The following is a 19621-nucleotide window of genomic DNA, read 5'->3' as shown; positions in this document are numbered from 1 at the left end:
GTGATTATACACAACTCTTCAAAAGGAACGTGTTGGCATGAAAGGGTTCGTATAGCTATTGACATCTTTATGATCTTCTCTTTTAGGGGAACACCAGGGATACGTTCTTTTCTTTATATCTCACACTCCCAGATTGCAAATATTATTGATGACAAGCGAATTTCTTTTTTACCGAATATTAGCCTATGAATAAATAAGTGGAGCTTACTTACTCTGGTAGAGATCTTCGTGGCATAAAGAGTTTCTTGTTGTACGAAGCCCGTCTTTAAGCAGTTGGAGCTGGCGTCTTTCTTCGTCTTGGCAGCCGTCCATCTTTAGACCCTTTACGCAAGTAGATATTGCGTCCGCATTCCTGGGAACAAGATTTTGAGAAGAGTTACTGAGAGCGATGGAACAGTTGTTAGCCCATCTGAATCTTCGGGCCTGAGGACCGAAACAGGAATAAGGAATATAAAAAAAAAGAAGAAAACGTTTGGAGCGACAGCTTTGTGTGGGAACCCTCCATGGGCCTTTCTTGCTCTTATTGATGTGAACGCAAGTGGTTGCAATATCACGTTACACTAGTTTTGCCACTAAACTTTAAGTACTCATGTCTCAGGAGACCTGGTGTCACACGACGTTAGGTCTTGTGACATCAGTTTCCACGCTAAACAAGGAAAATTACGTTAAAGCTTCAGCACCTGACGTCAGTTTCACTGCTAAATTTAGCATAGAAATTGACGTCACGTGACCCGAGGTGTCGTGACGTTGTCACGTAACCTTACGTCACAGGACATCAGGTTACGTGACGTGACGCAACTTCATCATTTCGTGTGACCTCATGCGTTAAGCAAGGTTACAATGTCACGTGATTACCGAAATGCAAGACCTGAGAAATTACGATTAAATTTAGAAGAAAAAATGAAGGATGTTTACAACTCTCTGTAATGCCAAATTAGAGCGCAGCTCTTTGAGGAGGAGGAGGGGACGGTATTCCCCCTCCCCTCCGTACTCTCCCCTTCTCCTCTCCTGCTCCCCTCCCATTTAGCGGAAAATTTGGGAGCGAAAATTTCCCACTAAATAGAGCGGAAAACATTCACCGCTAAATTTAACAAGGAAATGATTCCGATAAATGTAGCGGGAAAAAGTTTTCCGCTTCATTTAGCGGGGAATTTTTTCCGCTAACCTTAACGGGGAGCTTGTTCTGCTAGTATTCCTAGGGAAATTTTCCGCTGAACTTAGCGGGAAACGTTTTCAGCTAAATTTAGCTGGAAAATGTATTCGCTAAATTTAGCGGGGAAATGTTTCCGCTATATTTAGCGGGGATACTTTCCGCTGAATTCAGGCGCCGTGTGACGTCCCTCGTGACCCTCCTGACGTTACACGTGACATCACGTGTGACGTCATTATGGGAAACGTCTCATAATGCAACTCGCAGTTACGCCAACGGCGACGCCGCTTAAGACGGAAACGGGCGCCTAAGAGCTGCGCTTGAGAAGTTCCCCACTAAATTACAACCCCCAGCTAGGGCTGCTCGATAAAAAAAGACCCACCAACTGTACTTGCAGCTTCATTGTGTATGACGTCATGTCTAAGCCAGGTGATTCTTTATTGAAAGTAATGCATTAGTACATTACAATTACTTATTTGTCAAGCTGCTTAAGAAGATTTCACTGTCTGCGTTCGAAACGAAGAATCTTTTATGGTAGGAGAACCCCGGGTAGGAGCATGTACATGTACGGTACACTCAGAACACGTAATGAAGTCACTCGTGGCCGATTACATTATGGATGATTTTGTAATCATCAAATTACATTTATTAAGAAGTTACCACAAGAGTAATGTTACTACTTTTGGAAGTTCTACAATTGCTCATAACTCTTACTATTTTCCTTCCCCTTTCTCCTCTCCCCTTTCTAGTGTCGCCCTCTGTTTGTACTAGTTTTCTTCCAAAAAAATCCTAGACCCAAATGTCTGACTGGAGGGTGGTTTAGCAAAATCTGTGGTTAAAGAAGTGGACACTTAGGTTATAAATCGGTGATTATAATTCAGTGATGGACTGTACGAAATTCCGGTCTTGATACGGTAGAAAATACTTTTTTTCTTTTTTTTTTAATCCGATGAAAAAGGAAAAGGAACGGTTACTTTTTCAAGTAGCGACCGATTTCTTCTCTGTTCAAATAGTGAAGTAATCTAATTGAATGCTTCTTAACCAGTAATAATTGTAATTGTAGCCGTTTACCTTTTTTCCATTAACTTGTACAACACTGGGTAGGTATAACGTACACTCACGTGCAGTCCTCCTTGAGAGAATCCACTGTGGCGCCGGGAATCTCGAACTTCACTTTTGGCGATGTTGCCACATCAGCAGGGAAGCAAGAAGTTAATAGAGCACTTCCACACGTCTGAACATCGCAGGCACCTTGAAATAAAGAAAAGATTAAATGCGATATTTTTACTTACAATTTACGTTCATGTGATAGAATAAAACAAATATTTAAAGATTAGGATTATTTTAGACACCGCCTTGCATTTTGATACGTGTTAATTCGTTTTTACCCCCTTGTGTTCAGCTGAGAACAAACACAAGCTGTGTTCGTGAAATTTTATCTCCTAAATTCTTTTTTCTGCTTGGAAGCTATTTTTTTTACTCTGTATAAATCTACAGGTTTCTTCACACATTTGCGTTTAAGTGACATCGAGTGCGTTGCGTCCGCACGTAACCATATACGAAGCGAAACAATAAGCAAGAAGCCGGCACGCTGGTGTCATCTAGTCGGTAGCCCTTGAACACAGTCACTTAGGGGACGTCACGCTCGTGTCAAGCATTGCGTCAGTACAACCTAAAGGACAACTCTTGGGCCTTTCTTGCCCAGCTTTTTCACAAGTGGATCCACGCAGTGCCATCTACCTTGCGTCAACTTCGCCGCCAGCGGGTTTGCGGCGCCTCACGACAAGCGCGACGCACGCGGCGTCGTCAAAACGGACGTTGTCTGCACCTTTGCAACGGCTCAAGTCAAACTAAGTGTTTGCTGTTTAAGGAGGCTCGGGGACCCACCAACGATGATGTCACGCCCAGGCCTTGTCTTCTAGGTAGTATCGATTACTTCCGCTGTAAGTGGCGGTTCTGTTTTATGTAGGATTGCAGAAACGGCTATCGATCGGCGCGAGGTCCAAACCTTGAGACGACGCTGCTCCTGCCATGTAGCTCGCGCAACGAAAGCAGGCACCACAAGGTCGGACTCGCGGTTCCCGCTTTTGTGCACGGTATTGCGGACCAGAGAAAGACGTGTGGCATCCCAAAAATGTTGTCCGTTCTTCGGGAAGAATTTTTTAAGCGGTTGCTTAATGGGCAACCGCTCAAGGACGCGTAACAAAGGTCACGAAACGTTGGTGGCTGAAGTGCTCGTGACAGAAGCGATGGTGGCTGGAGCGCTTGCGGCTCAAGCAACGGTGACTGAAACGTCTGTGGTTGAAGCGCCCACGGCTGAAGTGCCGGTTGCGTAAGTTCCAGTCACGTAAGCTCGTAAGCGACCGGCACTTCAGCCGAGGCACTTCAGTCCTGGGCTGAAGTGGCGGTCGCGTAAGCTCCGGTCATGTAAGCTCCGGTCACGTAAGCTCGTAAGCGCCGGCCGCGTAAGCGCCGGTTGTGTGTGCTCCGTTCGCGTAAGCGCCGTTAGCGTAAGCTCACAAGAGCCGCTAGCTGAAGCTGACATGACCTGACGACTTCGACGTCGTCCTTGAGGTCATTGTAGAGGTCGTCCCAGACGTTGTTCATGACATCGTCGTCTAGGACGTCTTGCAGGCGCCATTCTAGATGTCGTCCTAGGCGTCGCCATTCACGTCGTACTCTATTTGTTTATTTATTTTTGATTAAGCCTCAGGGCCCTAAGACATTACAGAGGGGAGAGCAAATTTGGGATCAAAACAACGTAGAGTTATTCAAATTCACCAGAAAAATGATTGGTTACAGCAGACCGAGAAAGTGCAATGTCTGTGTTCGACGCAATTGATCCGGGAAGGTGGTCCCAGTCGAGGAACAGCCGCCAGAAGCCGGAGGGGGACGGGGGCAGAGCCGGACGGGTATGGCCGGACCCGGATGAGACTTTCCTCCTTTAACCATATAGTTCGCGCTGCGCCAGCAGGTGGTCACACGGTCGCGAGTGGACGAGTTCTCGCTGCTCACTGATGGCTCTAAAGAGAGAGCTTCACCGGAACCCCGCGCGACCCCCATTGACGTCACACCGCACATTACTCGGAAGATGGCGAAGGAGTTGAGAGGTGCCGAAACCTCAATCTTTGTTCATTTTTAAAATAAAAATTAAGACATGCGGGCAAAAGCAGTTTTTTGTTCTTCAGAAAGGTCGAGACACCAGCTCTAAAATTATTTAAGCAAAGCACTGAAATTGTTGCACAGCTCCTTTAACTTTGTGCTGATGATCATGACTAACAGATAGTGAAAGAGATGGGTGACTAATTTGTCGCGAAGCACAGGATTATAAAAATACATTATGTGTATTAAAGAGAGGCTTGAAAGCTCACGTCGCAGGAAGAAGGGCAGGACTGACATAGTTAATTTCATAGAAGTGACGCTAGATGAAGAATGAGAATTAGAAAAAATAAAACTAGCGGATCTATTTTGAATGCCTTCCAACGCGGGGATGACAGTGGCTTGTCTGGGTTCCCAGACAGAGGCTGCATATTCTAACACAGGTCGAAATAGAGTTTTATTATCAACTACCTTGAGAGAAACAGGTGCTAATGAAAAGTTATGCCTGAGGTATCCTAACATACGGATAGCATTAGAAGTGATATACTGAACATGTGTTTTCCATGAGAGGTTAGAAGTTATTTGTACACCTAAATATTTGTAAGAAGTTACCGTATCCAGCTGAGCCTGATTAAAAAAAGTCGGTCTTAGTTTCATGTGCCTGGAAAGATACATGCATGAACTTACATTTGTTAGTATTAAGACTCATAGTCCATACGTCACACCACTGGTAGATAGCAATAATGTCAGACTGAAGCATGATGCTATCATGATCATTAAGTATCTCACGGTAAATCACAGTCATCAGCAAATAAGCAAATAAGCGAGGAAACATCAAGAGGTGGGTTAATAATATAAATTAAAAAAATCAAATGTCCTAAAACAGATCCTTGGGGAATCCCAGAGGCTACAGACGAAATGGAAGAGTTACTATTACTGACTATAAGTTACATTGTGACCGCTATGATAAAAAGATTGAATCCATGCAAGAAAGTTAACATCCATGTTAAGCTTGGACAGTTTCAGAAGTTGTTTACAATACTTTATCGAACGCGTTGGAGAAATCTAGGAAAATGCAGTCTGCCTGGGATCCTCGGTCCTGGATGCAGTGAAGCTCATTAATTAATTTTATAAGCTGTGTCTCGCATGAAAATGTTTTTTTTTCAAAATCCATGTTGGGATGGGTAGAAGAGGTTGTTAAATTCTAAGAAATTGACAAGGCGGGAAAATGAATCACGCTCAAGGAGTTTTCAAGGTACACTGGTTATAGAGATTGGGCGATAATCTAGCAGGGAGTGTCTGTCACCAGTCTCGTAAATGGGAACCACCTTCCCCACCTTTTAATCTAAAGGAAGAACATTATATGTAATTGACTGATGAAAAAGATTAGCAAAAATATTAGAATAGTAGTGTTTTGTATTTTTCAAAAACTTCGAATTAACACCATCTACTCCCGCTGAAGACGACAATCTTAATGTTTTTATGACATGGTCGACACCAGAAAAATTAAGCAAGATGGGATTCATCGGCCAATAATCTGAAATATCTAGAATAGGAAACCGTGTGCTTCTGTCACTAGAAAATGATTCTATAAAAACTCTGCTCAATGCAATCGCACTCTCTTCAGTGGGCATAGGATCACCACTTTCGTTGTTCCAACTAACAGAAAAATTAGTTTTTTTGTTCATGATGTTCCAGAACTTTTTAGGGTTCTTGATTAACATATCGGGTAAGGTGCGTGTGAAAAGCACCAGCTTGGTCTTATTAATTGTCTCTTTATATGTCTCAGGAGTAGTGCGGCATTTGGACCAGCGCCGTTCACATCTGGTAAATTTGGCTGCTCGAAATAAACTCTTCTTTTAATTTGAAAGCCGTCGTTTGAGGGCTCTGTTAAACCACGGAGGCTGGGAATTTTCGAGTTCAGTCCTAAGGGAAATATGTGGGTCAGTAAAAGATTGTACTTTATTCTCAAATATTTGCCGATTCTCTTCCGCTGAACGGTTTGAGAATCCTTTAGAAATATATCAATAAACGTTCTTAGATCCATGTTAATTTTGACGAAGTGAGCTTTTGCATAATCTCGAATTTGTTTTACGTGACTTAATGATTTCGTCACAGAAGCTTTAACATAAAATGCAAGATGTAATGATCACTGATCCCTGGAAGACAGGACATGGGGGAAACTAGGTCAGGGTGATTTTACAAGACCAGATCCAATATATTTGTGGATATCGGGGTCACTATTGGAGAGGAGGACAGACCGTGACGCCCCAAGCTGTTAACCTAACAACTACACGGATGGGGACAACAAATACAATGACGCAGCGTTCGGCCGACATAACCGAACGCGGCGTCAGCGTTCGGCCATAGAGTAATATACACAAGGTAAAGAGCGGACACTGCCAAAGGCCTCAGCGGCCCAGATAGACCAGTTACAGGTAGCGCTCCTAGCGGGCGGTATTAAACATAATCTGATTCCGTTTCCGGTCAAGTTCGTTTCGGTTTCGGTTTGAGCGTTTTTTGCTCCGGTTCTCCGGTACCCTTCTTTCTCTCTTTCCTCCCCGCCTCGCTCGGCTCTCGGGAGCTCCTTGACTCCCGAAACCGCTGTTTTTTTTTGTTTGTTTTTTTACTTTTGACTCACTTTTGCTTTATTTTTTACGATAGAGTCCGTGCAAAATGTATCAAACAATATTTCAACTTACTTCACAAAGCAAAAGTATATATATTTCTTATTCTTTTTCTTTTGTAAAGCATTGAAGTTACACAATCGCCGCATTGACTCCTGGCTGGTGGAGCATTTTGGGGTCAACAACAGTAAGTGGTTCGAACGCATTTTATTGGACCACATTCATGTATACATGATTTATTTCAGAAGCTCTGTATGTTTTATACGAAAGAGATCGATACTCACAAAAATAAATGAATATGAAGGACTTCGGCATATCGTACACTTCGTAATAGATTCTTAGCGGAGCCAAGTTAACAAACCCTTTCCACAGAGAACATGCTGTATGATACATTTACTTTCACGCCGACTCGGGTACGGGAAGTAAGGGCAAAAATAAATAAGACATCGCTATCATCACCAGTCATAAGAGCATCATAACAGTGTGAAGCACACGCCGGATAGTACAAATTCCCGATTTCCGGCAAATATAAAAAAACACCAATTTTCATAGCCTCAAACTCACTGCGGGCGAGCCATTACCAAACAATGAGAACTCCATTCGAAATCTGACAAGATTTAACGTCCCTAAACATTCCCCGAAATTGTTCAGAAAAGAAATATGGCTTCAGAAAAAAGCGGCTAAAAAACTATGGAGAGTGGATACAAAAGTGCATACATTTTCTTTCAAATATTTTGTCTCTATACACTATTTTCTATCGAAATTTTGTAGAAAGTGGACAAATATTTTTGTTAGGGAGCCGTGATACACATTCCCTGGAAAAAGGGGAAACAAATATTTGGAGAGCAAGCTGCACCGCCCACTTAATAAGCACTTTTTTTTTTTTGGTTTGGCAACCGCCTCTGTTAATATACTATTAACAGTTAAACCTGTCTCGTTGCTTACTAGCCACTAAAGAGTGCAACCGAACTTTGTTCAAATTCCGGTTAAGAAATCAAACATGTCAACACAAGCGTATTCTGCAAAACAATTTTAAAAACCCTTTGTGGTACTCCTCTGGGCAAAGGCTAAAACCACCCAGACCTCAAAGAGTGCTATACAAGGCGGCACAGACTCCTCGAACATGTGTTACACTCTCTACTATGGGAAGAAAGTGATTTTCTAGTTGCTGAATGAAATGAAAGGCAGCCTGTGATGGTACTACTAAGTTCCCGAAGAATATTCCATGCACGTGGTATGCTTTAGGAACAAGACAGTACTGGTGAGGCCTGGTCAAGTTATTAGACTCATCCGATAGCAGCTGAGAACAGCCACAGCTGTAAGTTGTCTGTTCAAGCAAAAGCTTGATCAAATAGCCCCAAACGTTATAAAAAGGTGGACGAGTCATCAATTATGTTAGACCTGATGTCTGATGCCAGCTCAGAAATATCCTCTAGTGGCGGGAAGTTATCAATTGGAAGACATTCCACAATGTCTGAAATTAAACTTTCATGGTGCGAATATATTTGCAACTCCTTTAGAAGGTCAGCCTTGTCATCCTCTACGTTTTCATTGTCCGACAGTTTGAACAGTTTCCTTATCGAGAGGTGTTTTAGTCCTGGAGGTGAACTGATGGACATTTGGGTTTGTGTTGCAGTCCAGCATTTGTCGTATATGGCTCCAAAAGCGTGTGAAGTGTGTCTTGCTGCAGGCGTCGTGTAAGTAAGAACTTAAAGTCATGGCTGCTTGAAAGCTCATCCCAGAGCATGAGGAAACTTTTTATAGTAATTTGCCACCCAATGATGGCTTATGGCTGCCTCCTACTTTGGAACGGCCAGGCTGAAATCCATCCGAGTTACTGGTGGAGAAAATCAAGTATTTCAGATTCTCCCTTCAGAATGCATAACGCAACTTCTGCCCCGTCTTCTTGAATTTTTTAGCCATTTAGAAAATCAAAAAGTATGCACATCCTATCGCAGAAATAGGCTGTAGCCATGGCTGCCTCAGGAAGTTCCTTGGCATAAACAAGGGATATGATTGCAAGAAAGAGTGAGGCACTCAGTATCTGTGGGGGCACAATTTTCTTCCATGTTACAGAAAGGTTCTTGCAAAAAAATGTGTCTCAGTAAGTTTCGTTGCCAATTGCAAGCTCATCTCATAGATAGAACAATAAATCTCAACAATAGAAGACCACTCAATGACCTCATTTCCAATGCAAAGTTTGTAGGCTTGGAGATTGCTCTTGTTTGTTTTGGGAAGGTGCGGAACATGAAAGACAAAGTAAACGTGTTCGTTGTCAACTTCAAAAAATGGCTTATCAACACACACACCAAGCTTGCGTTTAAAGCCCCCTAACCACAGACCACAGCCTTTACTGTGAAGCGGGTCCATATCACATGAGCGAATAACGTTTAAGCGAACACCGACATTTGAGCGAATCGACGTTTTAGCGAATAACGGGGGCGCGCGTTAACCCATCCGCCGCGCTGCGCTTTCGCCGCTTCGCGGCGACAGTCTGCGGCGGCTCATTACAAAAACGTGAACCCATTTGGCTCACCCGAAAACGCCGCTTCGCGGCGTCCGACTATTCGCTAAAGTGTCATTCGGTGAAACGTGGGCGTTCGCTAAAGCGCCATTCGATCGAGTGAGTGCCTCCCGTGCACAATAGTGTATGCAAGGGGCTAAACGCACCTCCTGGAAATTTCAGACAGCATAACAACCAAGGCTCTATCTGCAATGTTAGAGGTTCGTTCAACACCGTCATCTGTAAACCCATGGACAATTTCGTGTGTAGGGTCGTAAGTTAAATTCTTTTTTTAAAACAATCTCATCGAAAATCAACATGCACACACGTTCAAGTGCAGCCAGACAGCCCGGCAGAAACAACAGCGCGGGAAGCTCGAACCGATCGGCTCCACGAACTCACGCCGAGCATGCGAGCACGCGGGCGGTCATGCGTCACCTTGATTGATGCAAAGTCGACCGAACATGATGCAGCAGAAAGCACAGATGGACGGCACGCACGGCACAGACGAACGACGCAGGGATGAGCAGAGGCCATGCAGAATGATGCAGAGGCGACGGCGTGCAGGCAGGCAGGCCATGGCAGGCGCCATTCATCACGTGGTTTTTGTGACGTATTTGATTTATACTATTTAGTTGTTTTAAGTACTTTAAACAATTTTAGAGCATTGCCATATAAAAAATAAATACTTTTCACAAAAAGAGTTTTAATTAATTTTAACCAAATTGCAGCAAAGCGCCACGTAGCGGAGGGTATGAAACGCAGTATCTGGGCCTCGAATCGGCTCCTGTGTCCTCTCTTTACGTTTACTATATTACTCTCTGGTTCGGCTGGAGTTCGTGTTCTCCGGCGAAGGGGAGGAGGGGCTCTTTTGTTTCCACTCGGCCTGCATGAACAATGCAGCATGCACGATCCCAGCTCATCACAAAAGCCGAAGTGGGTCAAGCTCGCATTCTCTGAGGATAGATCCGGCACTTACCGTCGCTTCGTCGATTGTTAGTATTTTTTTTATTAAACTGCGCCCCGCGCTCTATTGTAGAAGAGGACATGGCCATGCCCATAAGGCCTGTCGGCATGTGCACAGGCCTTGTGTTGAGTAAACACCAAGCGTGGGGAAAACAAACGGGTCAGAGCGCCCCCTATAGTTCGATCTCCTGCCCAATAGTTGGTTGAGTAACCAAGTGAGTGAGATTAAAATCTAAACAAAGGTTGACGAAGTCATTGCATTCCGATGATGATGCAGTTGTTGATAGATTACAGTCTGGCCATATGACAGGACGTCGTTCCGGAGGTCGTCCTAGACAACGTCTACGACGTCGTTCTCGAGGACGTCTTAAACGTCGTGCCTGAAGTCGCCCTAGACGTCGCCCATGACGAAGTCCACTAGGACGTCGTCCTCAACGTCGTCCAAGACATCGTACCATTGCCTTTCCTAATTGTTTTTACTCACGATGTTCCTGTCAAGGTTCCGCATTTCATCGCATTTAGTCTAAGGAGCAGAGGCCAGACTTAAGAAGAGCTTCTTAAGTTACGAGGACGGACAACGCCTTGGCTGTCCTCTTTTTTTATGTTCCTTCCTTATTTATCCTTCAGCTAAAAGGTTCGTAAGTTAAGAGCGTCGTAAGAACAGGAGAAAACGGTATTCTCGAACGCGTTCTTAAGTAGGACGAGGAAAGCGAAGTTTGCTTCCGGAAAAACTAGAACTTCCGGTGTACAGCAAGCTCCCGATCCCCGCGAAAGCTGGCTGTTTCAATAGCAACGGTCTTTTTGGATGCTTAGGGATCCAGCGTTCATGTTCGTCGTGGTCGGTTCTTGCACTTGCATACAATCATTTTAATTTTTCTTCAGTATTTGTTTAAGTATGGGGATTTAAATCGCACTCGAATGTTACACTTTTATTACAGAATTTTTTAATCGCGCTCATGCCTGCATAAATAAGCTCGGCAGACAGGGGTGCTAAAGCGAATCTAAACAATCCTGGGGGTATGCGGCCATAAAAACCTTGTTACGTTCTCCTTATCCCGTAAGCCTAACCTTGCAGTGTAACGTGAGTCCAGTTGATGAAATTCGGAACAGGTTCCCAAAACCGCCGGCATTGCCGTTCATGCCTGGCACTTTCGTATTTACCGGCTTCTTATCTTTGTCCTCTGGACGCACCACTCTATCAGAATGCTTGGAAAGGCTTATCTCGTTTCCCTTGGAGTGCCTAGATGTAAGAGAGGGCGCAGATTGAACCAACGGACAGCGTTTGCAATCTAACGGCGTGTACCTCCCGCGCAAATGGATTGGTCGTGCGCATGCGTGAATTAGAGCGCAATGAGGAACATAATGGGAGGAAAGGCCGCGCCAAGCTCGGGGATTCGTACTGACGATCGACGCCTTGCGCTTCCCCTCGGCAGCTTGCATTCAAAGCGAGGCGGCGGCACGTGACCTCGACCCAAGTGGTTGGAGACACTCTGGAATCTGGACGCACTGGTTGCCCCGGGTGACACTCGTGTAGGTTCCGACGCGACACAGGTAAAGGACATTTTTTTGGCAGTGAAGCCAAAGCTGTAGGCAACCTGCAATGCTGTTTGGTTTGGCGCCATCTAGCGACTGAAGCAAGAAATATTGGGTACCCCTGGGAGTGGCGGCTGGATTGTTTAAACGTGAGCTTTTACTGTGGTGGCGCCGCAGAGCCTATAGTGTTTGAAGCAAGAAATACTGGGTATCCCAGGAAGCCGTGATCGCGCAACGTGCCAGTAGTGCGGAAGCTACGGCCCTGGCGGGCCAACCGAAACGTGACTGCGTATCACCGGAGCGAGCGAAAAGCCTGATGCTCCGAAGAAGTATCAGGCTTTTCGCTGCGTCATGCTCCAACATGCGTGCGTTGCGCTCGTATACGTCCCGCATGGCACGCAATGTGGGGCTCATCGTTCGCCGTTTGCCAAGTTACAACGAGGCAGGGTACAACCGTACGCTCTCACCCTGCTGGCGCCGCCTGGCCGTTGCCGGCTGCCTATGGGTCCCCTGAGTTCGCGCGCATTGAGCGCCGATCACAGCACTGCTCGCGTGACCTTCGCTTCTTTCGAAATACGTACCAGAAAAAATTTGTCCCCGACAATATCGCAACAAAAGAACGCGCTTGCACGTTGAGCAGCGTACGAGGAAGGCACCCCACGTAAGACGAAGCGAAGCCAACCGCTTGCCTCGGATTTTCAGTTCGGCTTGACGTTTCGGATGCGTTGCATTTCACGCATCTCAGGAAAACCCAGCTCTGGTGTTTCTATTTCATTTTATTTTTCAAAGCCGAAATGTACGGAGGGTTTGAAGGTAGAGTGCGTTGCCCACCGCAGCTCGGAGCGCGTGCAGCTAAAGCTCGTGCTGCAGGACTCGCCCTGCCTGCTTCCGTCTGGATAGTCTGAATGAGAACCAGTCAAGCTGCTTGGACAGCTTTTTTCCTCAGCCCCCACCATGCTTATACATGGTAAATAAAGCTATTATTATTATTATTAGCTGCATACCAGCGTGTCTTCGTCTAATCACTACATCGTCATTAACGTCGAATAACACTCTGTGCAAGTGCTGCTGTGCCGACTAAATTCCTCATCCACTGCAGAGCTGATAGAAGAAACGCCATCCGTGGCGGACTGACCTCCCGATTTGTGGTGCACTAAAGCATCCCATGTCAAATGACCCTCGTTAAATGCCTCGCGGCAAACGCCCCGCACTTTTTTGTCCCACTTTCAAAGTCGCAGTTTCAGAACCTGTTACACGAACCCCTCGCTTTAGGAGGCCGGGTCCACACACCGTGACGGCGGATCATTCTGCTTTTAACTAAGAGACAGTAAGCGTGCACGCTAGCCTGCGTGACTAACCGCCGAATTCACAAGCCGCACTCCAATTGAGGGTCCCCTCCACTTCCTCAAGAAAAGCGCATGGGCCAGTGCCGGCCTTTGCGCCTTCCTCGAGGAAGTGGAGGAGATCCTCAATCGAAGTGGGGCTTGTGAATTCGGCGGTTAATCATGCCGCACCCGACACTCAAGTGAGGAATAACTGGGTAATTGCTTTCCGTTCTTCCGGCCTGCGCTCAACAGATTCACGTCCTTCGACGTTAAAAGTGAGAAAAGAAAAGAAAAATACACACACACACACACACACACACACACACACACACACAGAAAACATCACTCGCAAACAGTCACTAGTCACTCGCAAAACATTTGAAGTTCCAGCTTTTATGAATAAGCATTGAACCAAAGCTGTAGTCGACTCTGAAGCAGGCGCGGATTCACATTCCCGCCGAAGTGGGTTCTGTAGAAACGGTTAACCCCAAACTCATGGCGTCACATATCGCAGAACCAAACACCAGCTAAATTCTTCTTACGCCCATTTAAAATTATTTTTATCCTCTAAGGTATATAAAGTGTATTATTCTGCGTCCGAGTATCCCTCCGCGATAGCGGAGGGCATTGCTGGTGATGCGAGTTATGCAATGGACAACTTGCGCGCCATTCGAAGTTTTTCGGCGCTTCGCCCTATTTTGTTGTTCCTTTTCCTTAAATTACTGTTTTGTACATCCTAAAAATATTAATCAGGTTAAGACATAAAAAAAATCCCAGTTGATGCGCGGTGATGACGGGGCTTCTCGCATGCGGGGAATACGGAACGGGGCAATTTAAAGGGATTGCCCGGTCGAAACCGGAAGTACTGAAGTTTTTGCGCTCGTTACGTCGAGGGAGCCTTCATATAAACAAACGTCATTTTTATTTTGATATATGATCTCCGGTTATTAATTAAACCTTTCATGAGTGTATGTACGAAACTGCACCCCGAATTTCGCCAGTGTCAATGGCTGTCATCCGTAGCTGCTGCGTGACGTGACAAAACGCAAAGGTTTGTCGGATGGTCGGGAAAACAAGCGTTGGTCGATGGATGTCCTGTATTTTGTTTCGAATTATATAGTCTTCTAGGCTCTACTCTGCTGAAATACGTTCCTTCTAGTGCAGTTCCCAGCGTGTGCAAACGAGAATCACGCCTTTTAGCAGGATATTACTTGAAAACAACCATAAGCTTCGAGCAAACGTATGTCGTTTCGCGCAGACGCAACTACGACGGTCACCGATCGGACTAACAGCGCTTGAAAAGCAAAGCATGCGAATTTTGCCTCTGAAGTGGCATCTAGGTATACAAAGCGGCATCTGGGTCCACATATCGGCGGATCCACTGGATCGGTGATGAGGCTGCAGGTCGTTCCCTTTGGGGGCGATGTCCGCGGGTCGATGGCAAACGACGAATCGTTCAAATGCATGTCGTCACCTGACTTGGACGAGCTTGGTGAATCGCAGCCACGCTCCATTTTCACACGCGTGTCAAACAGAATCTTGCTGTACGCGTGCTAAATACAACTTTTGGCATCGTTTCCAGATGGATTTGCTGTTGGTTTCAGCTTCGCTGCATAATCAAACCGATTGATTCGATTTGGGCGAGGAGTGGGTGGGCGCAGTTGAATATTGTTGGCAGCGCATCACACCCCAGCTCACGAGCCTTCTGTCCGCTTAGAGCTCAGCTCGTAGCTCTCTTCCGTGAGATGACTGCTGCATAAGCGGGATCTCTATCTTTACGCGAACCCAGTCCCTACGCGCGGCTACAATACATTTTGCTCGTCACTGCACGTTTCGCGGAAGAGTGTGGAACGTCACGTCTTGGCTCGCATGTGCTGCCCGGTGATTGTGGCACTCAATCGCGCAACAAAAAATCACGCAACATAAAATAAGCTACGGTGGGTTGCATTATATGGTTCTGTGAAGACGGAGTAGACGAGCTGTCGTTAACATGTTCCACATGATTATATGAAGGAAGCTCACAGAAATGCTTTCACAAAACCGACAGCCAACGTATGGGTAAAGCAAGTACTGGGAACTGTTACGTAACTGCACTTCCTAGATGTCAGGCTCCCCTGGTTCATAAACACCTTTCGTCAACATGGAAGTTTCTTTGATATCAATCTCAAGGGCGAGACCAAATGTCAAAATCATTGACGACGTATTCATATATACGCAGCGTGCAGCGAGCGATCCAATGATCAGATTATTGAATGTCCAAAAAACGCGCTGTTTCAATCATCTAAAAATGTTTACATTCATCTGTAACATGTATATATTTTTATGTTGCGTCGTTTGTTTTTATTATTTACCCTTAAAGGTCTAAAGCTCCAAGTTTTCAACAACAAAAAAATAAAAAAATAAAAAAAAACACTTGGAAAAGTACACGACTGCGACGAGGGTATTCTGTGAATGGCCGAAGCACTTACCCCACTGAGCCGAGAACGTGCATAGGAAGATCACTGTAACTGTTCCGTACCAGATTCTGACAGACATTTTTGCGGTATACATTGACGAATTTTGGATCCTATACAGCACGAAACCGACTGTCGCTTAATATACGCGTTTGCCATGGCGGCACATACCCTACTCAAACACGATAAAGACCATATACCACTTCCCGGATGTGCGTCGTTCGCATGACTGTGACAGAAAGAACTGAGTGAGAAAGAAGCTATAAAGAGAATCTCGGATGCGCAATGTCGGATGTCGGATACAAACTGAGCGATTAAACATTGCGATGACGGATGTTACATCTCCGCTTGCCAATCAGTTGCGAGTTTTGTTGCCTGACTTCAACGCTGATTCACACTTCCGCGTTTGAGCGCGCCGGCATTACAACGGCTTGTGACTGCTTACTGCGGATAGATGAAGGGAGCTGAACTTTTGTAATTGGGCGGCGCCTTGAGCCACCTATAGCCACCAAGCCACAACTTTATAAAAATGAATATATTAAGCCTTTTAGCGGCATACTTGTAATTTTGAAATTAATAGAGCCGGGCAAAAGAGATGACAGATATCGAGGAGCCCTGGCCAACTTGGAGTCAACTTGCATCTTCTGGTCTTTTTTTTGCGTTTTACGCGTCCTTCTTTAAAGCCGGTGTCAAACTGCTCATACATCCTACGAAGGACAGCCAACAAACACGAATCACCGCGGTATCCGTAGTTTGGATGCCGCGTGTCGAGATTCTCCTTGAACTCGTTGATACGCGGCATTCGAAGCAGACATCTCGTGGTGAATCGCGCTCGATTCTGTGGGCAGACTGTCTCTTGTATCATGTACAAGCAGGGTAACCCCGTCTTTAAACGCGGGTTCGAAATAATTCTAGCAATGTGATAGGCGACTATAGTCCCCCTAGCCTTTGAGTCTCAAGGACTCGACGACAATTTCAGGGCAGCAAACGCTTATAATGAAAATAGGACGACGAAATGAAAAACAGAATAGGGGTTTTGTTCTTCTTTTTCGTCCAGTCTTCCCCTTTTTAAGAGTTTACTAGCCTGCACTCCTTTATGTTCAGCACTATACGAACCAAAATGTAAAGGAAAATAGAGCATCCCCCTTAAAAAAGAAAGAAAAAAAAAGAAGCGAGAGGCAAAGTGGCAGTATATGCACTGTAGAAGAAGCACATTTTGGAATGCTCATTGTCACTTGGTTTCAAAGCGTACCTAGTTGACTTAATCGCTGAATTAGGTAATGCTTACAGTCTTCCGTCCAGCATGGGACTCGTGAAAGTAATAGATTCAATAGCCAAGCTGTCGCTTGACGCTTTTTTTTTTGAAGAATGGTGTCATCAAGGTCTCCAGCAGAGTCGGCACATTCATGTCTGGCAGCAACGTCCTCCCCAGGCGACAGCGGTGTTGTGGCCAACGACATCAGACTCTATGTCTCAAGCCTCAACTTCAAGCAAATATCCCGCCTCTGCGGAGCATACGTTTTGTTAAATAAATTGCCTGGGGAAGTTCTGGTTTGGACACAGATATGGAAGGATCGCACCGCTTAGCGCGCCTCAGCGATACAGGCGACTTGTCGTTTCCCGGAGGCCTTGTATCCTATATAATGCAAACCACCTGCTGCAAATCCTTGCCACCATGCCCGTTAACACAACTAAAACGGAACGTTCGTTCTCGAGACAGCGAAGGCTCAAGTCATACCTGAGAGCTTCAACGTTCCAGGAGCGCTTGCTAGGTGTTGCGCGTCTGACCATTCACCGGAACATCCAAGTTAGCCTTGGAAGTGTTTCCTCGCTTATTTCGATTGACCCACAGTGGTTTTCACTAAATGTTTAGACCCCACAAAATGATAAAAGCTGGTACTTTCTTTGCCCCTTTCTCGTAAAACGACATCGAAGAACGGAAAGAGCCAAAGCATGGCCATAATACGATAATTTTTGAAAAATTTGATTCACGCAGTAACAATGAGCATCACACTTCACTTGCTCATTGCCCTAGTGCGCATAGAAGTTTGTATGTTTAATCGTATTCTAAACTTCATTATTCTGTGGCACTTTTCCGTAATTTTTTAGTCATCGGATACCCGAGTGTTCCGCAGAGAAGTGTACGCACCGGAATACTTGTGAGCGTGTCTGGACTTTTTAGTTGAAAGCCCATTATTATATTTTATGATTGTGTGTTTTCGTTGTTCACCATTAAAGTTTACGAACGAGATGTGGCGAAAAAAGGTTGAATGTTTGTCTTCCAAGAAACAGGAAAATAGTAACTAATACTGTGTTTGTATAATTTCGTTTCCTCTCTTTCTTTCTTTTTTTTTTTTTTTGCATTTTCAGCGGTTTGAGCAAGGAAAAACACCCCCTGAAATACGTTTCTGGCTATGCCATTGGTCGGCATAGTGGATTTAATTTGTGTTCGTGGGCACGGTGAGCAGAAACATGATAAAGCACATGCTGCGATTGCCTCTACCCGAGTTTTCAACGCCTGCGGAACGCGCGCCGCTTTTGAGTCGAAAACGTCGTCGGCTAGTTACGCCGGCTCTCGGCGCCTTATACTCCTTCGTTGGCGGCAGTTGGCGTCACGACCATAGGCGTAAACTTCGGGGGTGCATCGGGGCTCGTGCCCCCCTTGTGAGATCCGGGGGGGGGGGGGGGGAGGGGGGGGCAGAGGCCATGATCCTCACATAGACGCTGTTTACGTGACATGCAATGAGCTTCTAGTAGTGGCATGTAAACAAAATAACGTCTAAGTTGCCTTTATTGACAAAATGCATGGGAAAGGGAATCCCAGCGTGCTTTCGTTAGCTTCAATATACAGTTCTGGCGAAACGGTAACGCGCAGCAGCACCCCCCCCCCCCCCCTCCCCGGGGAACTTCGCTGCCTGACCCCCCCCCCCCCCCCCCCCCCCCCACCACCCGGGAAAATGGAAAGTCTACGCCGATGGTCACGACCACTTCTGTCATCTCTTGTTTCACGTGCCAAACGGCGTCTTATTGTTTGAAGACCGGTAGCTTCGCTGGATTTCCTTAGGAGTTAAGCCTTTTTCTTTTTTTTTTTTACTTTTTCGTCGGGCAATTTGTCTCTTCGCAAATTTTATAGAAAAAAAGCGCCATCTGTGTGCAACACTGCACAAAATCATAGCGTACTGAAGCGAAACTTGAAATACACCTATTATGGTCAGAAATAGGTTTAATATGATCAATGATATCCGTAAATCATAATCGCTCATTTGTATTTTGAACAGATGGCTATATTTTTCACCCTGAGGGGCCCGATTGGGCGCGCGCTCAAAAATCAGCCATCGGAGAGCGCGATGCGTCTTGGTATATTGGGCGCATTCGTGACGTCCCTTGTGCCAGACGGGAAAGGCTACGGCGTGGATGTTGTGGTTACGAGCGTTGCCACTTGGTGGCGCGTCGACGATTTACGAGTCCAGGGTTACCAGGTTGGGTTATTAATAGCCAAATTGGGCTATATTGTACAGCATTTGGCGTAGAAATTTGGTGGTTGGCTATGTGACTATTTTTGGGCTATTTCAAACCCTAATACGGCAATTTTGTTTTTTTCTTGGTTTCTAGAGTATATAATTAAAAGACACTTCACCAGGGACACAAAGCGACAGTCTACCCTTCCCAAATTTCATCTTTCAGGGATTTTATTTTTTTTGTGAAAATGCGTGGCCGTGATTCGATTCAGCTCTGAAGACATCACCTTTTTATTAATGGTGGCTCATCTTATGCTGCCAAGTTCTTTCTCCTTCCTACTGCCGTCTGTTATTTCCTTGAGTTCCCCACCATCCTGCTACAGAAGGCACCTCTTCCGAGGAAAAACGACACCAAAAGCAACTCAAGACATCCAGCACAATTTGATGTCGTCCCGATAACGCATGCTGTACATGATGTAATAAAGCAGGGTTTTCCACGAAACATGG

The 19621-nt window shown here is 45.5% G+C and overlaps 1 protein-coding gene across 1 annotated transcript in view; it reads right to left on the bottom strand.

The window, feature by feature from the left end:
- Positions 1–19621, bottom strand: part of LOC115328567 — an 89133-nt gene that overhangs the window by 22543 nt on the left and 46969 nt on the right. The window contains exons 2-3 of the mRNA XM_042288696.1: positions 2272–2401; positions 213–352 (exon numbers count right to left, since the gene is read on the bottom strand). Coding sequence (XP_042144630.1) covers positions 213–352; positions 2272–2401 — 270 coding nt within the window. The remainder of the gene's footprint in view (positions 1–212; positions 353–2271; positions 2402–19621) is intronic.

Source organism: Ixodes scapularis, unplaced genomic scaffold (genome assembly GCF_016920785.2).
Source record: "Ixodes scapularis isolate PalLabHiFi unplaced genomic scaffold, ASM1692078v2 PGA_scaffold10__122_contigs__length_95168666, whole genome shotgun sequence".
Taxonomy (NCBI): Eukaryota; Metazoa; Arthropoda; class Arachnida; order Ixodida; family Ixodidae; genus Ixodes; species Ixodes scapularis.
This window is presented reverse-complemented; position numbering and strand designations above follow the sequence as displayed.